This window comes from Fringilla coelebs, assembly GCF_963513975.1.
Source record: "Fringilla coelebs genome assembly, chromosome: 11".
NCBI lineage: Eukaryota > Metazoa > Chordata > Aves > Passeriformes > Fringillidae > Fringilla > Fringilla coelebs.
This window is the reverse complement of record NC_140037.1, coordinates 16,884,670-16,905,530: the sequence shown is the minus strand read 5'-3', so window position 1 is coordinate 16,905,530 and position 20,861 is coordinate 16,884,670. Positions and strand designations below refer to the sequence as shown.

The 20,861-nt window shown below is 51.4% G+C and overlaps 1 protein-coding gene across 7 annotated transcripts; it reads left to right on the top strand.

The window, feature by feature from the left end:
• Positions 1-1,864: 1,864 nt before the first annotated feature.
• FRMD7 (FERM domain containing 7) lies at positions 1,865-19,565 on the top strand. Of its 7 annotated transcripts, none has more exons than XM_084212924.1 (16): positions 1,865-2,092; positions 2,496-2,628; positions 4,051-4,097; positions 4,206-4,274; positions 7,504-7,707; positions 11,642-11,746; positions 12,087-12,129; positions 13,362-13,395; positions 14,058-14,155; positions 14,307-14,421; positions 14,613-14,760; positions 16,233-16,328; positions 16,587-16,750; positions 16,975-17,043; positions 17,138-17,213; positions 17,352-19,565. In XM_084212924.1, exons 5-16 carry the CDS (start codon positions 7,651-7,653, stop codon positions 18,384-18,386), a joined length of 2,040 nt encoding a protein of 679 aa, XP_084069050.1. In that variant the 5' UTR covers positions 1,865-2,092; positions 2,496-2,628; positions 4,051-4,097; positions 4,206-4,274; positions 7,504-7,650; the 3' UTR covers positions 18,387-19,565. The 7 variants fall into 7 exon arrangements, with proteins under 7 accessions (XP_084069050.1, XP_084069046.1, XP_084069047.1 ...); XM_084212920.1 differs by having other exon boundaries at positions 13,317-13,395; XM_084212921.1 differs by having other exon boundaries at positions 2,385-2,628; positions 13,317-13,395.
• The last annotated feature ends 1,296 nt before the right edge of the window (positions 19,566-20,861 follow it).

Below are 20,861 nucleotides of genomic sequence, written 5' to 3'. Positions count from 1 at the left end.
TGAAACTAGGTGGAAGTGTCTCGTCTTAATTAAAATGAGATACGGGCTCCAGAGCCGTGCCTGGTGGCCGTGTGAGTTATCTGTGCTGGAGAGGCGCAGCCCGGGCCCTTGCTGGGGCTGGTGAGTCACGGCTGCTCCGGAGGAAACGCGAGCGGCTCCCGGCGCTCTGTCGGGAGGTGACGTGGCCCGATGTTCTGCGCTCTGAAAGTGAAATAATGTGGGTTTGGGGTGTTTTTTGTAGCCACTTTTATCTCTGCCTGGTGAAGGCAGCTGCGAGGAGCAGAGCAGGAGGACTGAGCTCGGTGCAGAGGTGATGTCCCGCTGGCAGCAGTGTGCTGGTGCTGCTGAGGGCAGCCCTGAGCTGGGCTGGCAGTGACCCTGCTGATGGCAGGATTGTCGGGGATGAAACTTGTTCTCTGTGGAAACAATGCATTTAGAATGGAATCAGCTTCCTTGCCGCTGGTGCTCTCCTTCAAAACAAGTTTTCTTTGAGTCCCTGCAAAGGCTCTGGAGCAATAACTGCAATAATTGATGGGAAAGAGTCTCTCATGTTGTAGGAACCTGTGAACTGTTCACTCACAGGAGAGGCTCTACTGCTTGTTTGGTTTGTGGCATGTCTGTGCTCTTTGGCGTTGTGCTGGTTCAGTCTGAGTGTGCTGTGACAGCTCTCTTAGCAGTGCCTTACTTTCCTCCTAAGCACATTTCTAGTGATTAGGCTTGCGTGGGATTTGACACTCAGAGACACTGCCAGTTACTGAGTGACCTCAATTGTTCTTGCCTGGGAAGAAAAATCCCAACTGTAGCACTTCCCTCCTGGGGGCATATGGACAAGGGTGTGTTAGAGATGTGGAGGTGCTTGGACTTGCTTGGAATCAGATGCACCGGCATTGTAGAATAATTTTGAAATTGGACTTCTTGCATGTAAATAAATAAGTGGACTAGAACTTAAATAACAAAGTTGAAAAATGAAAAGGGTTCATATTTCATGCATTTGTGAGACTACAATGTAACTTGTTCAGTCTTAAGGCTCCTGCTTCTACTAAAAGGTTTAATTGGTTTGTAAGTGTAACTCAGTAAAGCAAACAATCAGCTTTCTGGGAAGTTTCTGGCTTTTCCAGAAATTATTTTTCTCCTGCCACTAGGCTGACTAATTCATACAGTTTTATGTCCGTAGAAGATCTACCTTGACATAATGCTTAAATTATTTGGTCAGCCCAGAAAAGAGAAAATACACTTGCTGTGTGTGACATTCCTGAAGGACTACTTGTCTTTTTGGGAACTGGCAAGATAGGATGATCAGTCATTGGCTTGAGATTCATCCTACTGCTGGGACAGTTCTTAGACCCCTTTTCTTCAAATTAATAATGATTTTTTAAACTATAACAACCTGGCTTCTGTGGGAAAACAAGAAGAATTTAACTGAATTTTCAGAAAGCTGATCTATGTTGGAAAAGAGAGAAAGCTGCTCACAGAGCACATGTAAGAGCAAGTTGCAGCTCTGTGGGGTGGTGAGGGATTTTCTAAGATGATATTGGAATAGATATCCTCACTGCTGGAGGAAGGAGTGTGTGAGGAAAGTGTAACTCCTGCCTCTGTGTGTTGGGCTGTCACGTGGGATTTCTGAAGTCCCTTGCAGGGACCACAGTCACATTACTGATCTTGTCATTATTTTCCATTTGTTGTTCCAGGAATTAGCACAACCTTGCCAAGTGCTCTGGGTCTAATCTCAGTAATGCAGATGTTTTAATAGGTTAGAAGAAAGATTTTAACTGCAGGGCCTGCCCATTATCAGGCTGTGGTTAGAAGTGCTCGGGTGTCCAGCTGCATTCCTTTCCTTTCAGCTGTCTCTGAAGTAGTTGTCAGCCCAGGATCACCCAAATGTGCTCCCTCTTGGGGCCCAGTTTAATAATCTGGAAAGGTTTTGTGAATGTACCCCTGAGACCTTGGGACAGTCACAATGTAGGAATGTTTCCTGGTTTTGGAAATGAGTCTGTCTTGTAGCTGCCACCCCCTGCCAGAAGGCCCTGGAAGAGAAGCCATGAAGTGGGGATCACCTTTGATCACTACAAAAGGGCCAAGCTCCCAGCTTCAGGTGGGTACTGCTCTGTTCTCCTCCACTGCCTGCTGTGAAGAGTGGCTTTGACACTCCTTTCCCTCTGCTGTCAGCTGTATTCCTGAAATCTGGTGTGCCCTGCTAGGAGTGAAGTGTGAGAAGGGTCTTTTGGGAAAGAATAAAAGGGAAAAAAAAAAAGAGGGGCTACCTGGGAGGGAGGTGTTAATAAAGCTCAGGGTGAAGATCCATATGGTGGAATGGGTCTGATCCATGGGCCTGGAAGTACCTGGCCTGGTACTTGGCCTGGAGAACATGTGCTTGCTTTCTCTAGGTGTAATCAAGGCTTACTCAACCAGAGTCGTTTGTCTTGAGCCAAGAGGGAAACCACATCTGTCATGAAAATCAGCAGTATAGTTCCTTAGAACTCTCTCCTTCCCGCTAGGATTCACCTGGCATTGCAGAACTCCATTTGGCAGCTTCCTCACAGGAAGCCATTGGCTGTGGGATCCTTCCTGGTGCTCAGCAAGTGGCCCAGCAGCAACGTGTGAAAAAATAAAGGACAGCAAAATATAAAGGTACCGGCCCAGTGCAGTGCAGTGCTGCTCAGGTGTGGTGAGGTGCCTCTCCCCAGCTGGAAATCACTGAATGCTGTGTAATGCCCAAGTCCTTGGAGGCATCAGTGCTCCTTTGATTCAATGCATTTAAGAGGCTTTCTCTTGCTGCATAAATTGCTTTCTCATGTCTTTGAAGTGACCTGTTTGAATTAAACATGACAGAGTGCTTTTTATATAGCTGTGCCAACAACACAGTGCAACTGGCATATCAAAAATGAGATAAAGTGGTCTGGATATCACCAGAGTCAGGGCAGTATTTAGTTTCTTGCACAGCTTGTGCTGTCATTTGTATTTGCTTACAGCAAGCTGCCTTCTGCAGTCCTGGTAGCAGTTTTTACATAACATGTAAAATCTGAAAAAGGAGGAAAGGTCAGCAGTGCCCATGGGTGCACGCTGGAAAGTGTGATTGCAGGAGTGACCAGCTCGTCCCTGCACACCGAGTCCTCCCTGTGTTTGTTGTGGGGCACCACCAGCACCACGAGAGGGAGCGTGGAAGCAGCGAGTGGCTCGTCCTGCATGGTCCGGCTGCGAGCAGGGCGGTACTCCGGCCCTGCCAGCCAAACACAGGTTGAAAACAGAACAGAAATGGAAATAAATTCATGTTTCAGAGCTTCGGGACTCCAAAGAATGTTTTGCACGTAGGGTTAATTTGTCTCAGGTGTCTGGAGTTGCAGTTGTGCTTGGAGTTTTTGGTGCGTAATCTAGGTTATTTGGGATTTCCTGCTCTGTTATTGTAGGTAGGTAAAAAGAGACACTTTAGTGCTGGAGCTGAAATAAAAATATAATCACAAGATTTGCTTTAATTCTGTGATTCCTTGAGCATGAGATTATGCACTAATTTTGCCTTGGGTGGGGCTGGGGCAAAATGCTGCTGCATAATGTCACCTTCTGATATCAAAATGCTGCTTGGAGAAGTCTTATCCTGCAGTTGGAAGGTTATGGGTGAACCCCACCTAAACACAAAATAAAACATGCAATTATTTCCATTTTCCAATTATTTCCTATTACTTACGAGTAAGGAGTTTCAGCACACTGATGTCAGATTATTTAGCTGATGGTTGGTAAGCAAAATTTGTCGTTGTTTATTATATTCAATAAATAGAACAGTTTTGAGGCAGAAGTTTTTAGAAGGGCAGGACATGGCAAGACAGGTTTAACTGTTGGGATATGTCCAAGATGTAATGTGGAGAAAATGTAAAACAGTGATCACTGTTAAAGGTTTAAAGGAAGGACCATGTACCTGGACTGTCCCCTACAGGTGTGCCTAAATCAACTCCGGTTTCTCCAGCCTGATTTTTTCTGCCTCACAATTTAAGGGTCTTTCCTAGGACCTAACTCAGATCTTCCCTGCAATTTCTAGCAAATTCTTCTTTTTCTCTTTAGCTTGAGAACACAGCTGGTCCATTCTGGAGTGGCTCTGCATCAATCAGGTGATTGTTGTTCCTTTCTTCTCTTTTTGTGTTAACAAACTCAATTTTTTTCAGGCTTTTTTTTTTTTTAATACTTTTTAGGGGGTATATTTTATAAAAATTTTAAAGCAACTGTGTACAAGCTGTGAGCTCAGCTGAGAGTGAAGCCATTCCTCCTGGAAGGGCAGCAGGAATGTGGTAGGTACCCTATTCTGGGTAGAAATGTCCCTGTTGACAGTGCTGGTGCCATGCCTTGGGTTCATTAACCAGCTGGGATAGCCTGTTGTGGGTCTGGAGCTGCTCAGAAGGATTTTGGCTGTGCCAGAGCCTGCTCTCAGTAGTGCAGCCAAGAGCTGGGCTGCTCCCTGGCCCTGCAGCTGGGGGAGTCATGGCTGGGTGAGGAGGGAGCCTGGATGTTCTCCTTGCAGCTCCAGCTGAGGAAGGGGAGGTGAAGTGAGAGTGTATGAAAGGTCACAGCTGACCAAAGTCCACCTGGGTGAGTCCTGCCTGGCATTTCAAGTGTGCATTTCTGTCTGCTCAGCAACCAGCTGGGTGTGGGTTCTCACCTCTTGGACTGTGGGCTTTAAAATCCCCTGGCATGTCTATTCAATGATTTTATCTGTACATCTCAATTTCCTTTCCTCTAAACCACATTTGAAGATAAACATGACAAATTCTAAGGGACAGCAGTGCACAGTGATGCAGGGGTACCCTGTTATGTCCCTTCTCTGCCAGAGTTTGTTCTCTCACAGCCTGCTCCTCTCTCAGGAGGCAGTGGGGAGGTCTGGGGCATTTCCTTGCCCAGCCCCAGCCCCAGACAGCAGCTCTGCCCTGGCTGGCTCACTGCCCAGTGACAATGGCTCACCCTTCCAGGAGGCTCTGCAGGGCGTAGCTGCAGTGCTCAGCTCTCTGCCCTGTCTCTGCCCTCGCTCAAACAGGGAACAAAGGAGAAATGCCCAAACATTTCTCCTTGGGAAATGTGGCAGCAGGGTTTGGGAGGAAGGAAACTTCATTTCTTGTTCTGCTCAGTCCATCCCAGCAGGCTGCAGAGTATTTGAGAGGTTGAAGAAGACCCTGAGCCAATGCACCCAGCCTAATATGGGGTCAGATGCACTCGGTGGAAGAAAGTCCTTCCTGGGAGAGCTGGTGCACTGGAGGATGCTGCTAGCAGGGTCCAGAGTATTTAAAATCAAGGGCTGAGCTGGCTGAGCAAGGAGCCCTGAAGCAGAACTCACTCCACCATGCTGCTGCTCAGGCCCCTCTGTGCTCTGGTGCTGCTGCTTGGGGTCCCCTCCCCACCTGCCACTATGGCTGTGCCTGCCCTTCACCGGTTCTGTGCTTTCCTGCACCATTTCCACATTTTTCCCTGCCCCTGCAGATAAGGAGGACATACATACCAGGCTGGACTTTGGCATTGGCTCAGGCCAGGAGCCAGAATTACTCCTGGTGCTCCCCTTGTGTGCTGCTCCAGCTGGCCCCCAAGTCACCTCCAGAAGGAGGAGACAGGTGGGGGTAAAACAGGTTTCTCATCTGCTCAGACAGCAACAATCTCCATGCTTTTTGATCCTGTTTGCTGGCTCCATGCTGTGTCCATGGATAGCTTTATAGTGGCCAGAGGTCCTGTCTGACCCAACACAGCCTTATTCCTTCATAGCAAGGTAGTGAAATAAACCTTTTTCTTCTGCCCACAGCCCGACTGGCTGGTGCCCAGCTTCCAACAGCATCTGTGGAGTCCAGGTTCAGTGCCCTGGCATGCCAGGAGAGCCTGTAGCAGACTTGGCTTCTTCTGGGCTTTGGGGGCTCCTCTGTTGCACCCCCATACATCCCTCCTGCCAGCCCAGTGTCCCCACTGTGCTCCCAGTGCAGAGCTGTGCCTGTGATCTGAGTCACTCACAGGAGAGCTGCTCCTCTCCTTGTGCCTGTCAATATTTGACAGCACTAACATTTTAAGTGGCAGAGGGAGAGTGCACTCACCCCCCCCAGATGGTTTGTGTGTGATGCTGCCCTTCTGTGACACAAAGAGCTCAGACCCCAGGGCCACGTGCAGAGCTGCAAATTTGGTCCTTGACGTGGGGCTGGCACAGGGGGCACAGCCATCCCCTCCTGGCAGTGGAGCACAATGGACTCAGCTGATTTGTGGTGCAGCTTCATGGGGAAAAGCAGGTTGGCTTTGATTTTCAGCCTCTTTTTTTGTCTTGGTTAGCAGAGGATTTATACATTTTCTGTGGATAAAAAGCTCTGTGGTCTTTCTCTCTGTACCAGAGATGATGACAAGGCATTGTGTTGCCCTGATGGCTTCTGTCTTGACGTCCTCTGGAATATTTGGGAAGTGTAAGAGAGGCCATGGCAAATGGTCTGGAGTGACTTACAGGGGAATTTTCAGTAAGAAAGGGAAGGGAGCACCAAGCAAAAGTCTCTGCAGCACTACATGTGGGGTTTTTGTTTGCTGAGCCATGGTTCTATCACTCTGGGTCCCACAGGATTGTGTGTGGGTGTGACTTTTCCAGCAGCACTAATGATTCCCTATGCCAGTCCAGTGCCTGCCTTTGACACTGCTCAGTGCATTTCTTTCTGAAAGTGGGGGCTCCTGCCCAAAGGTGCTTTCCCCAAAAGTTCAGTGAGGCGGTGTCTGATGGAGAGAGGAACCAGAGGGGTCAGAGAGCTCCTCGTGGCCCTGCTCACCTGGGGCAGAGGAGCAAAACGAGCATCCCCAGGACCCAGCACAGAGCAGCCTGGGCTGAGCTGGGCTCTGAGGGTGGGGGTGGCTCTGGCACTCTGAGGATGAGCTGATGAGGGGGGACATGGACTTTTCAGATTTGAACTGGGAACCAGGTTGTCTCAAAGGCTTGTGAGACTTCATTAAGCTATTCAACCAGGGTGTGAGCTGGGAATTAGGAGCAGGTTCTCCTCTGCCTCTCCAGGAAGGACTCACAGCGGGTTTTGAGTCCAGTTGGAAGCATTTTCCAGTCTCTGGTGAAGTACATCAGCCCATGCACACATCACTCAGTGGACAGGACGTGATCTGCCCACCCCACGGAGCCAGAGCAGCTGCCAGCCAGCTGCTCTCCCAGTGCCCCTTGAGCAGAGCAGAGCAAGGGTGACACTCACTGCTGGGTGACTTTGGCAGCAGGGATGCTCAGCTCTTCTCCCCTGACCTGTGGCACCAAGCCTGGGCTTGCTTTGCCCTCTCTTTGCTCACCACCAGCTGTAAGAGCTGAGCATTTATCTCAGCCCCATTACTGCCAATCTCCCCCCATTAATACACTCATAATTCACAGGCAGAACACATCTTTTGTTGCAATGGTGACATTTAAAGCAAGGGAGGTATTGGGTTTTGGTTTGTTGGTTTTTTGTGGGTTTTTTTGGGAGGGGGGTGTTGTTTTTTGTTTTTTAATTAGTTTTTAGTCAGTCAGCTCGTTTGCTCCAGCCTCTGCTCCACATCTGTGAGTGCAGCCTTCTGCATCCAGCTGAGAGGGAATTATGTGTGCAAGAGGAGTCAGGGCTCCCTTCCCTGCTCCCAGCTCACACTGCTAGCACTGCCGTGCCTGCTGCACACCCAGCTGCGTGCCCGAGGATGCTGCACCTGAAAGTCCAGTTCCTGGATGATTCCCAGAAGATCTTTGTAGTTGATGTAAGTGGGTATCATATTCTTACTGATTTTTTTGGTGTTAATTATTAAATCATTGCTGCTCTGAAGGATTGCATGGTCTCTGATAGCTTCTTGTTTTCAGCTTAAAAAAAAAAAAAACAGCAAACAAAGAAGAAAACCAATCTCAAATTCGAAATGAAGCTTTCTAGAACTAATTGGTGAGTGCTTTTTGGTATCAACATGCTCCTGTGCTCCCCTGTTATTGGCATTATTTATGAAAAAGGAGGAATGGCTTTTACTTACCTGATGTGATCTTTAGTAAATCAGTTAATATGAAGTGATGGTCTTGACAAGTTCGAGTTCTCTCATCTGTCTGGCTGCCAGTGTAAACATTCAGCAAGGAAGAAAAGTCTGGGAACAGAATAAAAATAGCATATTTGTCCAAGTTATCCCTGTTGAGAAACATCTGCACACATCTTCTCCTGGGCATTCAGCTGAAAAAGAAAACTGTGTGGTTTTGTGAATAGCTGAGGAAAAAACCTCACTCTATCTTATTTTCTGCATGGCAGTGTCCCACAACACGTTGTGATTAATAATTCACATTTAAAAAAGGCTAGCTCTGAACTAGGCTTAAAATATTAAGTATTAATATCTATGGTGTTGGATCTATGCATATGTGTATAGATAACTGAAAGCAGGTGTGTCTTGACTGTGTGTTAGAAGCATCTTTTTTTAAAGTGTGATTGCACATTTACTGTGGTTAGGGTTTAATAATCACAGTAGCTAATTGAATTAGCTAATTCAAGTAGATTTGTTCTAGTACTTACCTGCATCTCCTTTGGGAGCAGAGTGTTTAATATAAAGTGGTTTTTTTTTTCAAATTCTGTTGCTTTTCTTCTACTGTTCTCTTCTGTGGTTTATAGCACAGCCTGAGTACTGCTCTCTCAGATGCACAGCTCCATTTCTTTGTGACAGCATTTTGCACAAAAGAGGATTATAAAGCAATTCCATGCCTTGACACAGTATGGAAGTTGTTTGGTTTAGTTTAATTAATCTATCCTAGTCCAGGAGTCAGTTTAAAAATGAGACTGGTCATTTTAAAAATGCCTTCCCCTCCTCCCCCCACTGATTAGATCAGGTCACAGTGAGACACTATTCAAAAGATGCTTCTGCTACAGTGTTGCTGCATTTTTTTCCACCTCTGTTTTCTTATTTGCTCAAAACACAGCACTATAGCTCTGCACGACATGTTATTGCAGCAAATAGCTTCCATTAGAGGAACTCCTGGTCATTTCCTTTTTTAGCATGGAGTGGTATTGGAAACCCCTTTTAGGCATTTCATGCATTTGCTGCTGCTGTGTGGCTACAATAAATGAGTAGCTGAATTAGTGACTTCTCCAGTATAAAAGGAGCGCTTTGGGCTAAGTTTTGAGCAGATATTTTAAGCAACTCTTCCTAAACCCCTCCTGACTTTGGAAAGCTCTTTTGAATGAGGAGTACTTCAGTATAATGGGAGGGAAAAGGACAAAAGAGGGAAAACACAGAGGGCCTGACTGTCCCTGCACCTCACTCAGTGTAAACATCTCTACCTGCCTCAGTGGGTGTCACAGCTGCTGGCATGTGCAGCAAGGTCTCCTTTCCAGGCTTGCATGAGAACAAATTCCTCTGCTGGTGCTGGATGCTGACCCAGGAAGGTTTCTGCCCCCATCTGCATCAGTGGGGACCACTGAGTTCCTTCAGCTGAGCACTGGAGGTGATTCCTGGGATAACAGGTCTGAGCCCTTAGGGGAGGGCAGAGCGGGGCTTGGCACATCTCTGAATGTCCCCACTGTGCCCTCCCTGCTGATCACCCCATGGCTGGGCCTGGGATGCTGTGGGCAAACCAAACAAGCCCAGAAAAACTAGCTGCTGAGGCTGAGTGAAGGACAGAGCCTCCTGTGGTCGTGTGTTCCCTGTAAAGCTGGGAATTCCTTGCCAGGAGGCATGTGGGCCTGGTGGCAGAGGAGTGACAGGGAGGCTGGTGGCTTTAGGTACGTGACCCTCTGTGCTGACAGGGCAGCCATCTCCCAAGGTGGAGGGGAAAAATCCCACCAAATGCCACGAGCTGTTGCTCACCCCTAAGCCCTAACCTGGTGTAGCAGCCTGTCCTGTGGGAATGCTGCAGAAATGGGCTTTGCCTTTGGGCTGCAGGTGCTGCCAGAGTCCCTTTAGGGACGTGTGTGCGTGTGTGTGTCCCATGTGCTGCTGTCTGCCCCTGGAAGTGCCTCTGGCTTTCTGATTCTGCTCACAGTCCCAGACCCTTTCAGTGAGGGTGAAGGGCAAGTGCAGCCTCTCCTTTTCATCTTCTGCTCTGGGGTTTCTGCTGTGGGTGCTCACCTGGCCCTGCATCATTCCCAGAGGCACCTGTGGGCTGGGACACGGCACAAACAGCCCCACAAACCACTCTTGCCCCTTGCACTGTGCTCCCCAGCACACAGCCCTCATCCCTCACTTGGGGCAGGGCAGGGCTGATGCTGCTGAGCACGGCTGTGCTGGAGGGAGCACTGGCCTCAGCATCCCAAAATCCAGGACGGGACACCTGCAAGCAGCACTCCACAGGAGAAAGGCTCTGCTTCCAAGCAGCCCCTGCAGCAGCAGGGCTGTGTCTCCCAGCCAGCAGGTTTTCCTGGGTTTGGGGCTGCTCCTGTCCTGTGGAGCCTGCCCCGGGCAGTGCTGGCCTCGGAGCAGAGTGGGTCACTCCCAGCAGACATGTGGTAGGTAATAACCCAGTCAGAAATGCTGGTCTTTCCTGGCTGCCTGACAAAGGCCAAGGCCTTTCATGCTAGAAAATTCTAGCTTGGGAAAAAAACATTTATAATTTTTTTAATTACCCTTGTGATCCCGTAATTTTGAGGAGAACTGGGAGTGCTGCAGAGCAAATGCTGTTATTATGCTATCACTTTTCTGCAGCCTTTCAGCACAGAGCCAGCAATTTCATCCCAGGAGAAGCCCTGAAAGGTGGTTATTAGTGTGCATCACCACCAGCAGCCAGGTCCCTCCCATCCCTGCTGGGGACAGCCACTGCCACAGGGAGCTGCAGCCTGTCTTCCCCTCCATCACCCAACATGTGATCATTTAGCAGCTGTCTAACCTGGCCTCTCTGCTCCAGCCTGCTTTTGCAATAACCATTACTTCTATTTGGTTTGCTTTTCACAAGCTGATGAAGGCATATCAGGGTTCTGTTGGAGGGGGCTGCTGCCATTTTAATTTCTGATGCTTTCTGGAGCAATTTCCAGAGTCAGGGGCCTCCTGGCTTGTTCTCCAGCCAGGTCATACAGCGTGGCAGCAAGTCAAGAAAATACCCTCCAAGTGTTTCTGTTTACTGGCAATAACTACAGCCTGGCCTCCCTTATCAGCATGTAGCACCACTTAATTCATATTGCTAAAGCCCAGGGATGACTCAGAGCCCACGGCACAGGATCTCTGGCCCTGTTAATTGCTGTTAATTACCATGAACCATAATAGCAGCTCAGCCCCAGCTGCTGGGACACACAGACTCACTGCACAGGTTTGAGGCTGCTCCCGTTGGCTCTCAATAAAGCACGTTTGCCATGGCTGTCCCTGGTTCAGGCAGGTGCTTGTCCTGGAGTTCACTCTCTGGTTTGCCAGGGACAGAACTGCCCAGACAGTGGTAGTTGTGAACAGTGAGTCAAAACATGGTTTATTTTCTCTTGCTCTCCTTTCTGGTTTATGTTCCTTAATAAAGGAGAGAAGTGATGGGAAGGAATCTGATTTCCAAAAGCAGGGAGCACAGCATGCAGCTGTCCTGTTGCACATGCTGAAGCCAACAGCATTTATTGAGTAAGACTTTGCTGCTGTGTGGTCAGGAAAGGGGAGCAGGAAGGGAGCTGAAACTTCCCCCCAACTGTCTGAAATCCCATCAGGCTGCTGCCAGCATTGCCTAACCTGCTGCTTCTGTGCTGTGTTTGTTTGCTAGCAAAAATCCTGTGGGAAAGGGCTCTTCAACCTCACCTGCAGCCACCTCAACCTGGTGGAGAAGGAGTATTTTGGGCTGGAGTTTCACAGCCAGGCTGGGAACCAGGTGAGTGCAGCTGGCAGTGTGGGGCCCTGGAGCTGCCAGTGCCTGCATGGCTGGGGATTGTCAGCACCTCCCTGAAATTCCAAATGGAAAATTAAATAGAAAGTTTTGCCATGATCCAGGAAATCCCTGAGAATGGGAGTTAGGAGGGGAGCCACAGCCTCCAGTGATATGTGCAGCTCATGGGATCTATCCGTGGCCATCCGTGTGGCACTGCCCAGCAGGACACTTGTCACAGCAGCCAGGCTGGCCAGCGTTTTCGTGCTGCATTCTACCATGCTGCTGCTTTTATTCCCATCTCTCGTGCTGTTTACTTACCCAGCTCTTCTTTGCCTTATTTCAGGTCTGGTTGGAACCACTAAAACCCATAACAAAGCAAGTGAAAAGTAAGTATTTCAAGACTAGAACTCTTATAAATCATTACCAGTGAGAGTCTAGCACGGACACATTCGGGCAGTGTTGTTTCTGGGGTCAGGATCTCTGGCTTCCAGCTCTTAACCAGGCTCATTTTAGAGGGTGAGGCTGGGCAAGGACGCCTCAGTCCCTACAAAATCCCACAGAAATACCACTGCCTTTGCAATCTGCTATCTGCACCATTTGAGGCGGGAGCTGTTAATAATCTGACAGCTTGGCAGAGGAGCAGGGTGGCTGAGTGCCTGTGGCCGTGCTGGCAGCGTGACAGGCACTGCTCCTGCTTGTCCTCCTTTTCCCTTTGCAGCTCAGAGTGGCCCAGGCACCTGCCCGAGGCAGGGTCCCCTCTCTGCCCTGCAGCTCCTCCCCAGCCCCACGGAGATGCTGCAGAGCCTGACCTGAATTCAGGCCATGGCCATGAGCAGTGTTAACTCAGTGCTGCTTTCAGGCCCCTTTCCATCCCCACAGTATTTCCCCAAGTACACGATGTCTGGGAGGTGACTGAGAGCCTGGGGCCATGACCCCAGCCTTTGCAGAGCAGGGTTTGCATGAATTTCCCTGAAAGGGGAAAGCCTGATAAGGATCCTTCCCTTTCTGGGTGCACCACGGATGGAATTGTTGCGGGCCCCTGTTTCCCTTCCCTGCTGCCCTGTCCCTCTGAGCCATCCCAGGGTGTTCTGTGGCAGTCAGTGCTTACATAATTGCCTCCCTCCCTTCACACATTTTGCCTTGGGCTTGAGTGCTTGTTCTCACTCATCCCACAAAAACCCCTTTGCCCAGGCAGCCTCCCATGGAGCTGTTGCATCCCAAGTGCTTGGAGGGCTGAGTTTAACACACAGCCCCAGTGACGGCAATTACACCAAGGCTCTGGCCACGCTCCCTGGCACCACTGCATGGAAACCCCCTCCAACAGGGATTTTTGCACTTTAAAGAATTGCTGGGACATTTTTCTCTTTAGTATTCTTTAGATATCCAAATCTCTATTTGTATTCATTGGTAATACTGGGGGCCTGGGCAGGCTGGTTTTGGGGGGCAGGCTGTAGTCCCTAATTTGTAAGGGTCCAGATAATCTACCCTGTAAGGAGGCAGCATGTGTGAAGAGAGTTGTAAATGTTCTGAATAGACATGTAAAAGAAAACTTATGAAGATGTTGTGTTTTAAGATCCTAAGGAGGTTCTTTTCAAATTTATGGTGAAATTTTTCCCAGTGGACCCCGGCCACCTGAGAGAAGAACTGACCAGGTACAGTGCTTGTTTTATTATTTTCTTAGCACACAGTTCTGTGTTTTGCAGTGTGTCAATCCTTTATCTTCATCCACCCCAGCCTGCCTGTGTGCAGTGGTTATCCCAAGTATCCTAAGTATTACACTTTACAGAACAAAACCAGAGAATATCTTTTCTTGATCCTCTGTTTTTAAACACAATCCACTTGAAGGATCAGCTGTCTTATGAGGCTGCAATTTGTTTACTGCCAAACACTTTAGCAGTTGGGCACAGAGTCTGATTGCTCAGTCTAGCTCCTGCCTCAAGCAGTGTTCTCAGAGAACAACTTTAGTTTTATTTTTAAAAATGACATTGTTAGCTTCTACAATTTTAGAGAAAGTATTGCAAACAGGGACTAAGAATAAAACCAAGACAGCGCTTCTGCAGAATGTCAGCCCCAAGAGAGGCAAATGCCCTTCAAAACAGAAAGGAATGTTAATTTTGAAATCTACTAATGAGCATTTCACTGACAGGGACGTGCTGGTCCTACTGGTGCCCAGCTGCAACCTTCTGCAGGGGCTGCATGCTCATCCTGTGGCCCTGGGGATGTGCATCCTGTGAGATCTGGGAACAGGCACAGCCCTCGTGGCTCAGCCCAGTGCCCAGTTTCCCCCAGGGCATGCTCCTGTCCCCCTCCACAGGTACCTCTTCACCCTCCAGATCAAGAAGGACCTGGCCCAGGGGCGGCTGCCCTGCAGCGACAAGAGCGCGGCGCTGCTCGTCTCCCACCTGCTGCAGTGTAAGGGCAAGAGAGGGCTGGCAGGGCCACACCTGCAGGGCCACACCTGCAGGGCCAGGGCCCCTTCCCTGCAGGGCTATGGCCGTGCAGCCAGGGCTGCCCTCTGCACTGACCCCTCACAGCCTAAGCCATGCTCTCCCTGTCCCCAAAGCCGAGCTGGGCGACTTCCACGAGGAGACAGACCAGCAGCACCTGGCCACGCACAGGTACCTGCCCAACCAGGAGTACCTGGACAACAAGATCATGCACTACCACCGGAGACACAGGTAAGGGCTGCTCCACACCACGGCCACCCACAGACCCGCCATGGACCTCTGCTGGCACGATGTTCCCGTCAGCAGGCAGGGCTGGCAGTGGGCTGGCTGTGATGCCAATGTGCACCCACAAAACGTCTTTTTTCAGCCCATTTCAGCACCTCCCTTCTCACTCCTGTCCTGCCTCTGCGTTGTGTCTCCAGAGGGAAGACGCCGGCCGAGTCGGACGCTCAGCTGCTGGACGTGGCCAGGAAGCTGGAGATGTACGGGATCCGCCCGCACCCCGCCAGCGACGGCGAGGGGACACAGATCAACCTGGCCGTGACACACATGGGGGTGCTGGTGCTGAGGGTGAGGGGACACAGATCAACCTGGCCGTGACACACATGGGGGTGCTGGTGCTGAGGGTGAGCCACATAAATCAACCTGGCTGTGACACACATGGGGTGCTGGTGCTGAGGGTGAGCCACATAAATCAACCTGGCTGTGACACACATGGGGTGCTGGTGCTGAGGGTGAGCCACACATGAACCTGGCTGTGACACACATGGGGTGCTGGTGCTGAGGGTGAGGGGACACAGATCAACCTGGCCGTGACACACATGGGGTGCTGGTGCTGAGGGTGAGCCACAGATCAACCTGGCTGTGACACACATGGGGTGCTGGTGCTGAGGGTGAGGGGACACAGATCAGCCTGGCTGTGACACACATGGGGTGCTGGTGCTGCGGGGGACCCCGGGGCTCAGGGGTGGCCTCTCCAGCTGGAGGTGACCCTTCTCCCCTTTTAGCCCCCCCAACTCTCCCAAATCCTACAAGAGGGCCCGTGTTCCACAGGCCATGGGGGTGAAGGGCATGCTGTAGGACTCAGCCCCACTGTCCCTGCGTGCCACTGAAGGTGCCCCAGCCCTGCTGGCCCTTGTCCCAGGAGCGTGGTGGCCCTGTGAGCAGCGCAGGTTCCACGGCTCTGTCACATGTGCTCACTGTGTAATCTTCCAGCGAAAATAGCCCCCCACGTCTGTGCAATTACATAAGGCTGTAATCACGGCCGAGCTGTGCAGTAAGTACAGACTTCCTCTCAGCCAGCATGGGGCAGTGCTCCGCTCCCACACCAGCTGATTTCAACCTGGGAACATCTTGTCACAGCAAAAAAAAAAAAACCAAACCCAAACATAAAACCTAGCTGTGGGTCTGCTGTTGGTAATTAGTGCTGCCAGACCTGGTTATTTATTCAGAGCCATAAACACCCCTCACATATGATTAGAGCATCTGTGAGCCCATTAAAATCTGGGCTCTTGCAGAAAGCTGCGAGGGTCCTGGTGCCACAGAGTGCAGTAACATGATTCTTCCTGGTTCTGCCATGTGGCTGCATCTAACCTTGTGCAAAATGATAACAGAGTAATTAAAGTGTGCTTGCAGCCTGCTTAAACCAGGTTTAAAGGTGTGGGGGTGAGCTAAGCACTACTACACTTCCCAGCAAAGGTGGGGAGAATATTATTTATCTGGGGCACTGATTCTGTCTTAACTCACATGATACTTGAGCTGGCACAGATAGGACTCCCTGCCTTAACCCCTCTGAGGTTTGTCTGGGGATCTTGGACTTCTGCAAAGAGCTTCAGCAGGCAGAATTAAGCCCTGAACCTCAATTTCTACTTGTAGAACCAGCTGATGGAGAGTCAAACACCAAGCCCCAGCACCCTTTTCCCCAGACTTCAGCAGCTCCAAGAGTCTGATGCACTGTCCTGTGAGCTCAGGCCTTGGCCCACTGCATTTCTGCATTTACAGGTTGCCCCATCCAGCTGTAATTGCTGTGTTTGTCCTTGCAGGGCAATACAAAGATCAACACCTTCAACTGGTCCAAAATTCGCAAACTGAGTTTCAAGAGGAAGCATTTTCTCATCAAGCTCCATGCAAACATCTCTGTAAGTACCACGCCACAGGCAGCTGCTGGGCTCAGGAGCAGACAGCTGGGATGGCAGGTCGGCCACACAACGTCCCCAATTCTGAGTAAAATCCATTCCTGCTGCTCATGATGGTGCTCCTTCTTGAGGGCCACTCCTGTGTCCCCAGTGAGGTGACAGTGCACTGCCTGGAGCCACTGACAGCCCGTCTGACCCCTGGGGATCAGGAGGGCCCATGGCAGAGCTCCTGACCCCGGCTGTCCTGTCTGTGGCACACAGGCGCTGTGCAAGGACACGCTGGAGTTCACCATGCTCAGCCGGGACACCTGCAAGGCCTTCTGGAAGACGTGTGTGGAGTACCACGCCTTCTTCAGGCTCTCTGAGGAGCCCAAGTCAAAGCCCAAAGCCCTTCTGTGCAGCAAAGGTTCCAGCTTCCGCTACAGGTAAATCCATGGGGAAACCCAACCTCCTGGGGCTGGGAAGGGCCCGGGGATGGCTCCGAGTGCCCCTTTTATGTCAGCCCTGTCTGAATCCGAGGGGGTGATAACAGCTACTTCTCCTGGAGAGCCCCCTGCCTCGGTCCTGCTGCATCCCCTCCCAAGGGGCACAGGGCCTGCCCAGGGCCGGGGCTGATGGTGCTGCTCACGTTTCTCCCTCCATGCTGCAGTGGCAGGACTCAGCGGCAGCTGCTGGAGCACGGGAGGAAGGCTAAGATGAAGAGCCTGCCCTTCGAGAGGTACCGGGGCATGGAGGGGGAGAGGTGCCTGAGGGACTGGGGAGAGGGGAAGGACTGTGCTGGCCATACACCTACCCTTGCTCCTGTCCTGCAGGAAACACTACACATCCCGCTACGATGAGAGGCAGTGCCGCTCCTCCCCGGACCTCCTGACGGATGTATCAAAGCAGGTGAGTCCCCACGGCATCAGCGACAGCTCTGTGCCGGGGCCTTGGCATTGCTGCCCCAGCTGGAGGAGCTCAGCTGGAGGCCAAACCAGACCCTCAGCTCTGGGTGCTCCCTTCCCACCCGCTCTGTGCCCTGCCCAGGTGGAGGAGCTGCGCCTGGCCTACGGCAGCCGGGGCTCCTACCACGCCAATGGAGTGCACGGCTCCGAGCCCACCCTGGACAGCCGGCGCCGCAGCTCCACCATGGAGGTGACGTTTGCCGCTGAGCTGGAGCGCTCCAGGCCCGAAGCATCCCCCACCTTCCTGCCCCACTCCAAGAGCTCGTCTGCCTTCCCCCTGCTCTACGCCGAGCTGGAGATGGAGCGGGCGTGGGAGCCCATCGACCTCTTCGGAGCCGGGAATCCCTTGACATCCTTCCGGCCCCACCACCAGTTCGCTGGGAACAGTAAAAGCACCTCCGTGGGCAACATGCGGGAGGTGAGCGCCCGGCAGCTGGTGTACACCGATGTGCCCTGTCCCCCGCCCGTGGCGGCCCCGACGCCCCCTGTGCTCTTCTACCTGGACAGGGCGCTGCAGCCCCCAGGCCCTGCGCTGGCCCCTGGCGAGGACACAGCAGGACCGGCTGGTGCAAGCGGCCCCGTGGCAGCAAAACCCCCCCGGCAGAGCCCGAGCGGGGCCCAGGCCGGGCAGCCCCATGGTGAGGCTGCAGGCACGGCCAGGGGCACGAGCGTGGCGAGGGAGAGCCGGTCACTGGCGCGCTCCTTCGATTACGGCCTGCAGGAGCAGCCTCCCAAGCGCTCTTGGAGCCAGTCGGACATGAAGACCATCCGCTTCCCCTACGGCTCCGAGTTCAGGCCCCTGGGGCCGTGCCCTGCTCTCAGCAGTCGCAGAGGGGGGGTTTTTTGGCACGTGCCAGCCCAGCAAGGGCTGGCTGCGGGGCTGCGGCGCTGCCCCGAGCGCTACCTGGGCAGCAGCACCGAGTCCAGCGACTCTGACCCGGAGCTGCTGGCCGCCGAGCACTGCTCCCGCTACGGCCGCGTGCTGCGCTCGCCCATGGCCCGCGTGCGGCTCTCCTCGGGCAGCCTCCAGCTGGACGAGGAGGATGAGGAGGTGTCCTTTGCCACCAGTGCTGCTGAAGAGAGGATTTCCAGAGGGGCCTCCAAGTATTTCACCTAGGTGCCTGACACGGGCCAGAGGGAGCAGAGGTGGCCTGTGCTAACCCAGGGTCAAAGAATGGTGACACTCTTGGTTTGCAGGTCTGCTTACAGCTTATGAAACATTGATGGGATCGTGTTGTGTGAGTGCTCTTAGCTATAGAGGATGTGTTAATGGACATCAGGGGTGTGTTCAGAAGTATTCAACCCCCGCACCACACTTGGAAGCTGGTTTGCCTCTGCCACACACTTCCAGAGCTGGGTCTTGCTTCAGCCAGAGATCTCCTAAAGCCCTGCTAAGCTTCTATGTCCTGCCCAAGCTGATGCTTGGAGCTCAGCTGCTGGAGTCTTCATTGAGGGGGAGGCAGAAGGAGACTTCTCACAGAATAGTTTCAGCTGCTGCTTTTCCCAGCTGCAGGGTGGCACACTGGAGGGAAGGGTGTTTCATGCCCTTTTGGAAAGGAACAAGGTCTTCATGGGGGCTGCTCCTCGAGCTGATGCCATGTGGACAGGACAAAACCCCAGCACAGAGCCCGTCTCCTCCACCTGCCTCGCCTCACTCCAGCGCTGCAGGGAGCACCTGGCACTCAAAGGCCAGGCTCTGTGTGTGGCTGTCTTCTCCCTGGCCAGTTCAGAGGATTATCCTTCTCCAGAAATATCTCAGGAGTGCTTGTCAAGCTTTAGAAGCAGCCCATGGTGAGCGCTGGGAAGCAGGTTCACACTCTCTAACTGTGCCTTGCTTAGGCACATCAGCCATCACCTCCTGGCAACACCGTGACAGCCCCAGTACCTCAGTGCTCTGCTTAAATCTGAGGGAGAGAGATGTGTAAGGGGGTTCTTTGTGGTCCTTTGCTTCCCCAAATCTGTCCCCAGTTAGGCAGCCTGGGAAGAAAGATTTCAGGAGCAAGTAGGAATGGAACAAGCAGCTTTTTGGAAGTACTTTTATTTTAAAAACTTACTGTTACCCTAAATCTACGTGAAATCTACTTGGAAATTTTGAGAATGGTGACACCTCCATAAGATTTTAGGGGGAGATCTTGGTAATTTTCTTTAAGAACAACCCTGTAAATCTTTGTAGGACATGACTGTAAGCAGGGACACAGCCCAGAAAATCCATGGTGGAAAAACAACTGCAGCCTACTAGAAGGATTTCAGAAACATGGAAGCTGGGACAAAAAAAATAGATTAAAATGTAGAAGGAACTGGGCTTATGGGTCCTGCTCACTCTGCATGTTGCTGTCCTTTGTTTTAGAAGGTGGACAATAAAAAACAGTTGTTCACACTGGAGTTCTGAGTTCCTCCTTCTGCCCTGTGAAATCTACACCCCCAGTCCTGCAGGCACCCCCCAGCACACCTTGCCTTGTGCAAACCAGCTCAGGAGCTTCACTCAGCGCTCTCAGGAGCTGGTTTCCTTCTCCTGCTCTGCTGCCTGGCCTCCTCTGTGCCTTTGCTGTCCTAGCAACTGTGGAGACTTGTGGAGATCCCTGAAGGCTGCTGAAAACAGCCACATTCTTGGTTGGCTGCCCAAAGAAATGCATTAGCCCAACAAGTGAGTACATTGTAAGGCTTGCTTCTGCTCCTAGTTACCCTGGGCTGAAGCTGGGGGCTGCAGTGATCCCTCACGCTGCTCTGGCACATGTTCTACTGAAAAAAGGGATAATCTTTCTGCCTAGAGGGTTGTTTCTTCCCCATTTCCAAAGCTCTGCACCTTGGAAAGAAGAATCACCACTCAGGACAACATTTGAGAATGGCAGTCTGTGGGCACAGTTTGGTAGAGGGTTAAAAAAAGCAGCAGCATTTCAAACACAGGCTGCACACACAGCCCTGGGATACATCCACAATTGCTGTTAGCTCCTCAAAGCACGTGGAGACACACCTTGGGCATGTCCCACCATGAGAGATCACTGTACAAACAACCTGCCCAAATCTTCAGGAACTGGCCAGGGCTGGTCTTCAAGACTGCGCTGGGAAAACAGCATTGAGAGGGAGAAACAAGGGCTTGGGAACTATTTTTGGATTTTTCCATGGACTAGGGAGCACTGGGGCACAGTGTGGGCACTGTGCCTCAGCACATCCTACACATGGTCAACAATAGCAGAGGAACAAAGCAGCTCGTCAGTAAATGACACAAATCAACATCTCTGAGCTAAATTCATTGCGTAAACCACTTTAGTGGGACTGACTAAAATGAAGGAACAATCCCAGTAAGCAGTGACTTACTTGTCAAGGAACAATTGAAACCACCCTTGCCTAAGTCCTTCCCCTCACTCCCTGCTTAGCCCTTTTCACCTTCAAGATAAGGACCACTAAATAAGTGATTTTGTTTCCCTAGGGAAGAAACCAAAGATGGAGGGAGGACGTGGAAAGATTTGGTTTGCTGGTGGTGAAAGACAAACAGCGGAACCTGGAAAATGTAAACTGTTAGAATCCTTACACAAAGGATTACTGAAGGGGGGAAGGCACTGCAGCATCACAGTGGGAAAACATTAAGCTACTC

Excerpts from the sequence above, each read along its gene's own strand:
- FRMD7 (XM_084212922.1), top strand. The coding sequence starts at position 7,651 with ATGCTGCACCTGAAAGTCCAGTTCCTGGATGATTCCCAGAAGATCTTT. Across the intron at positions 16,751-16,974 it reads GGTTCCAGCTTCCGCTACAG|TGGCAGGACTCAGCGGCAGC; the intron begins GTAAATCCATGG and ends TCCATGCTGCAG. Across the intron at positions 17,214-17,351 it reads TGACGGATGTATCAAAGCAG|GTGGAGGAGCTGCGCCTGGC; the intron begins GTGAGTCCCCAC and ends TGCCCTGCCCAG.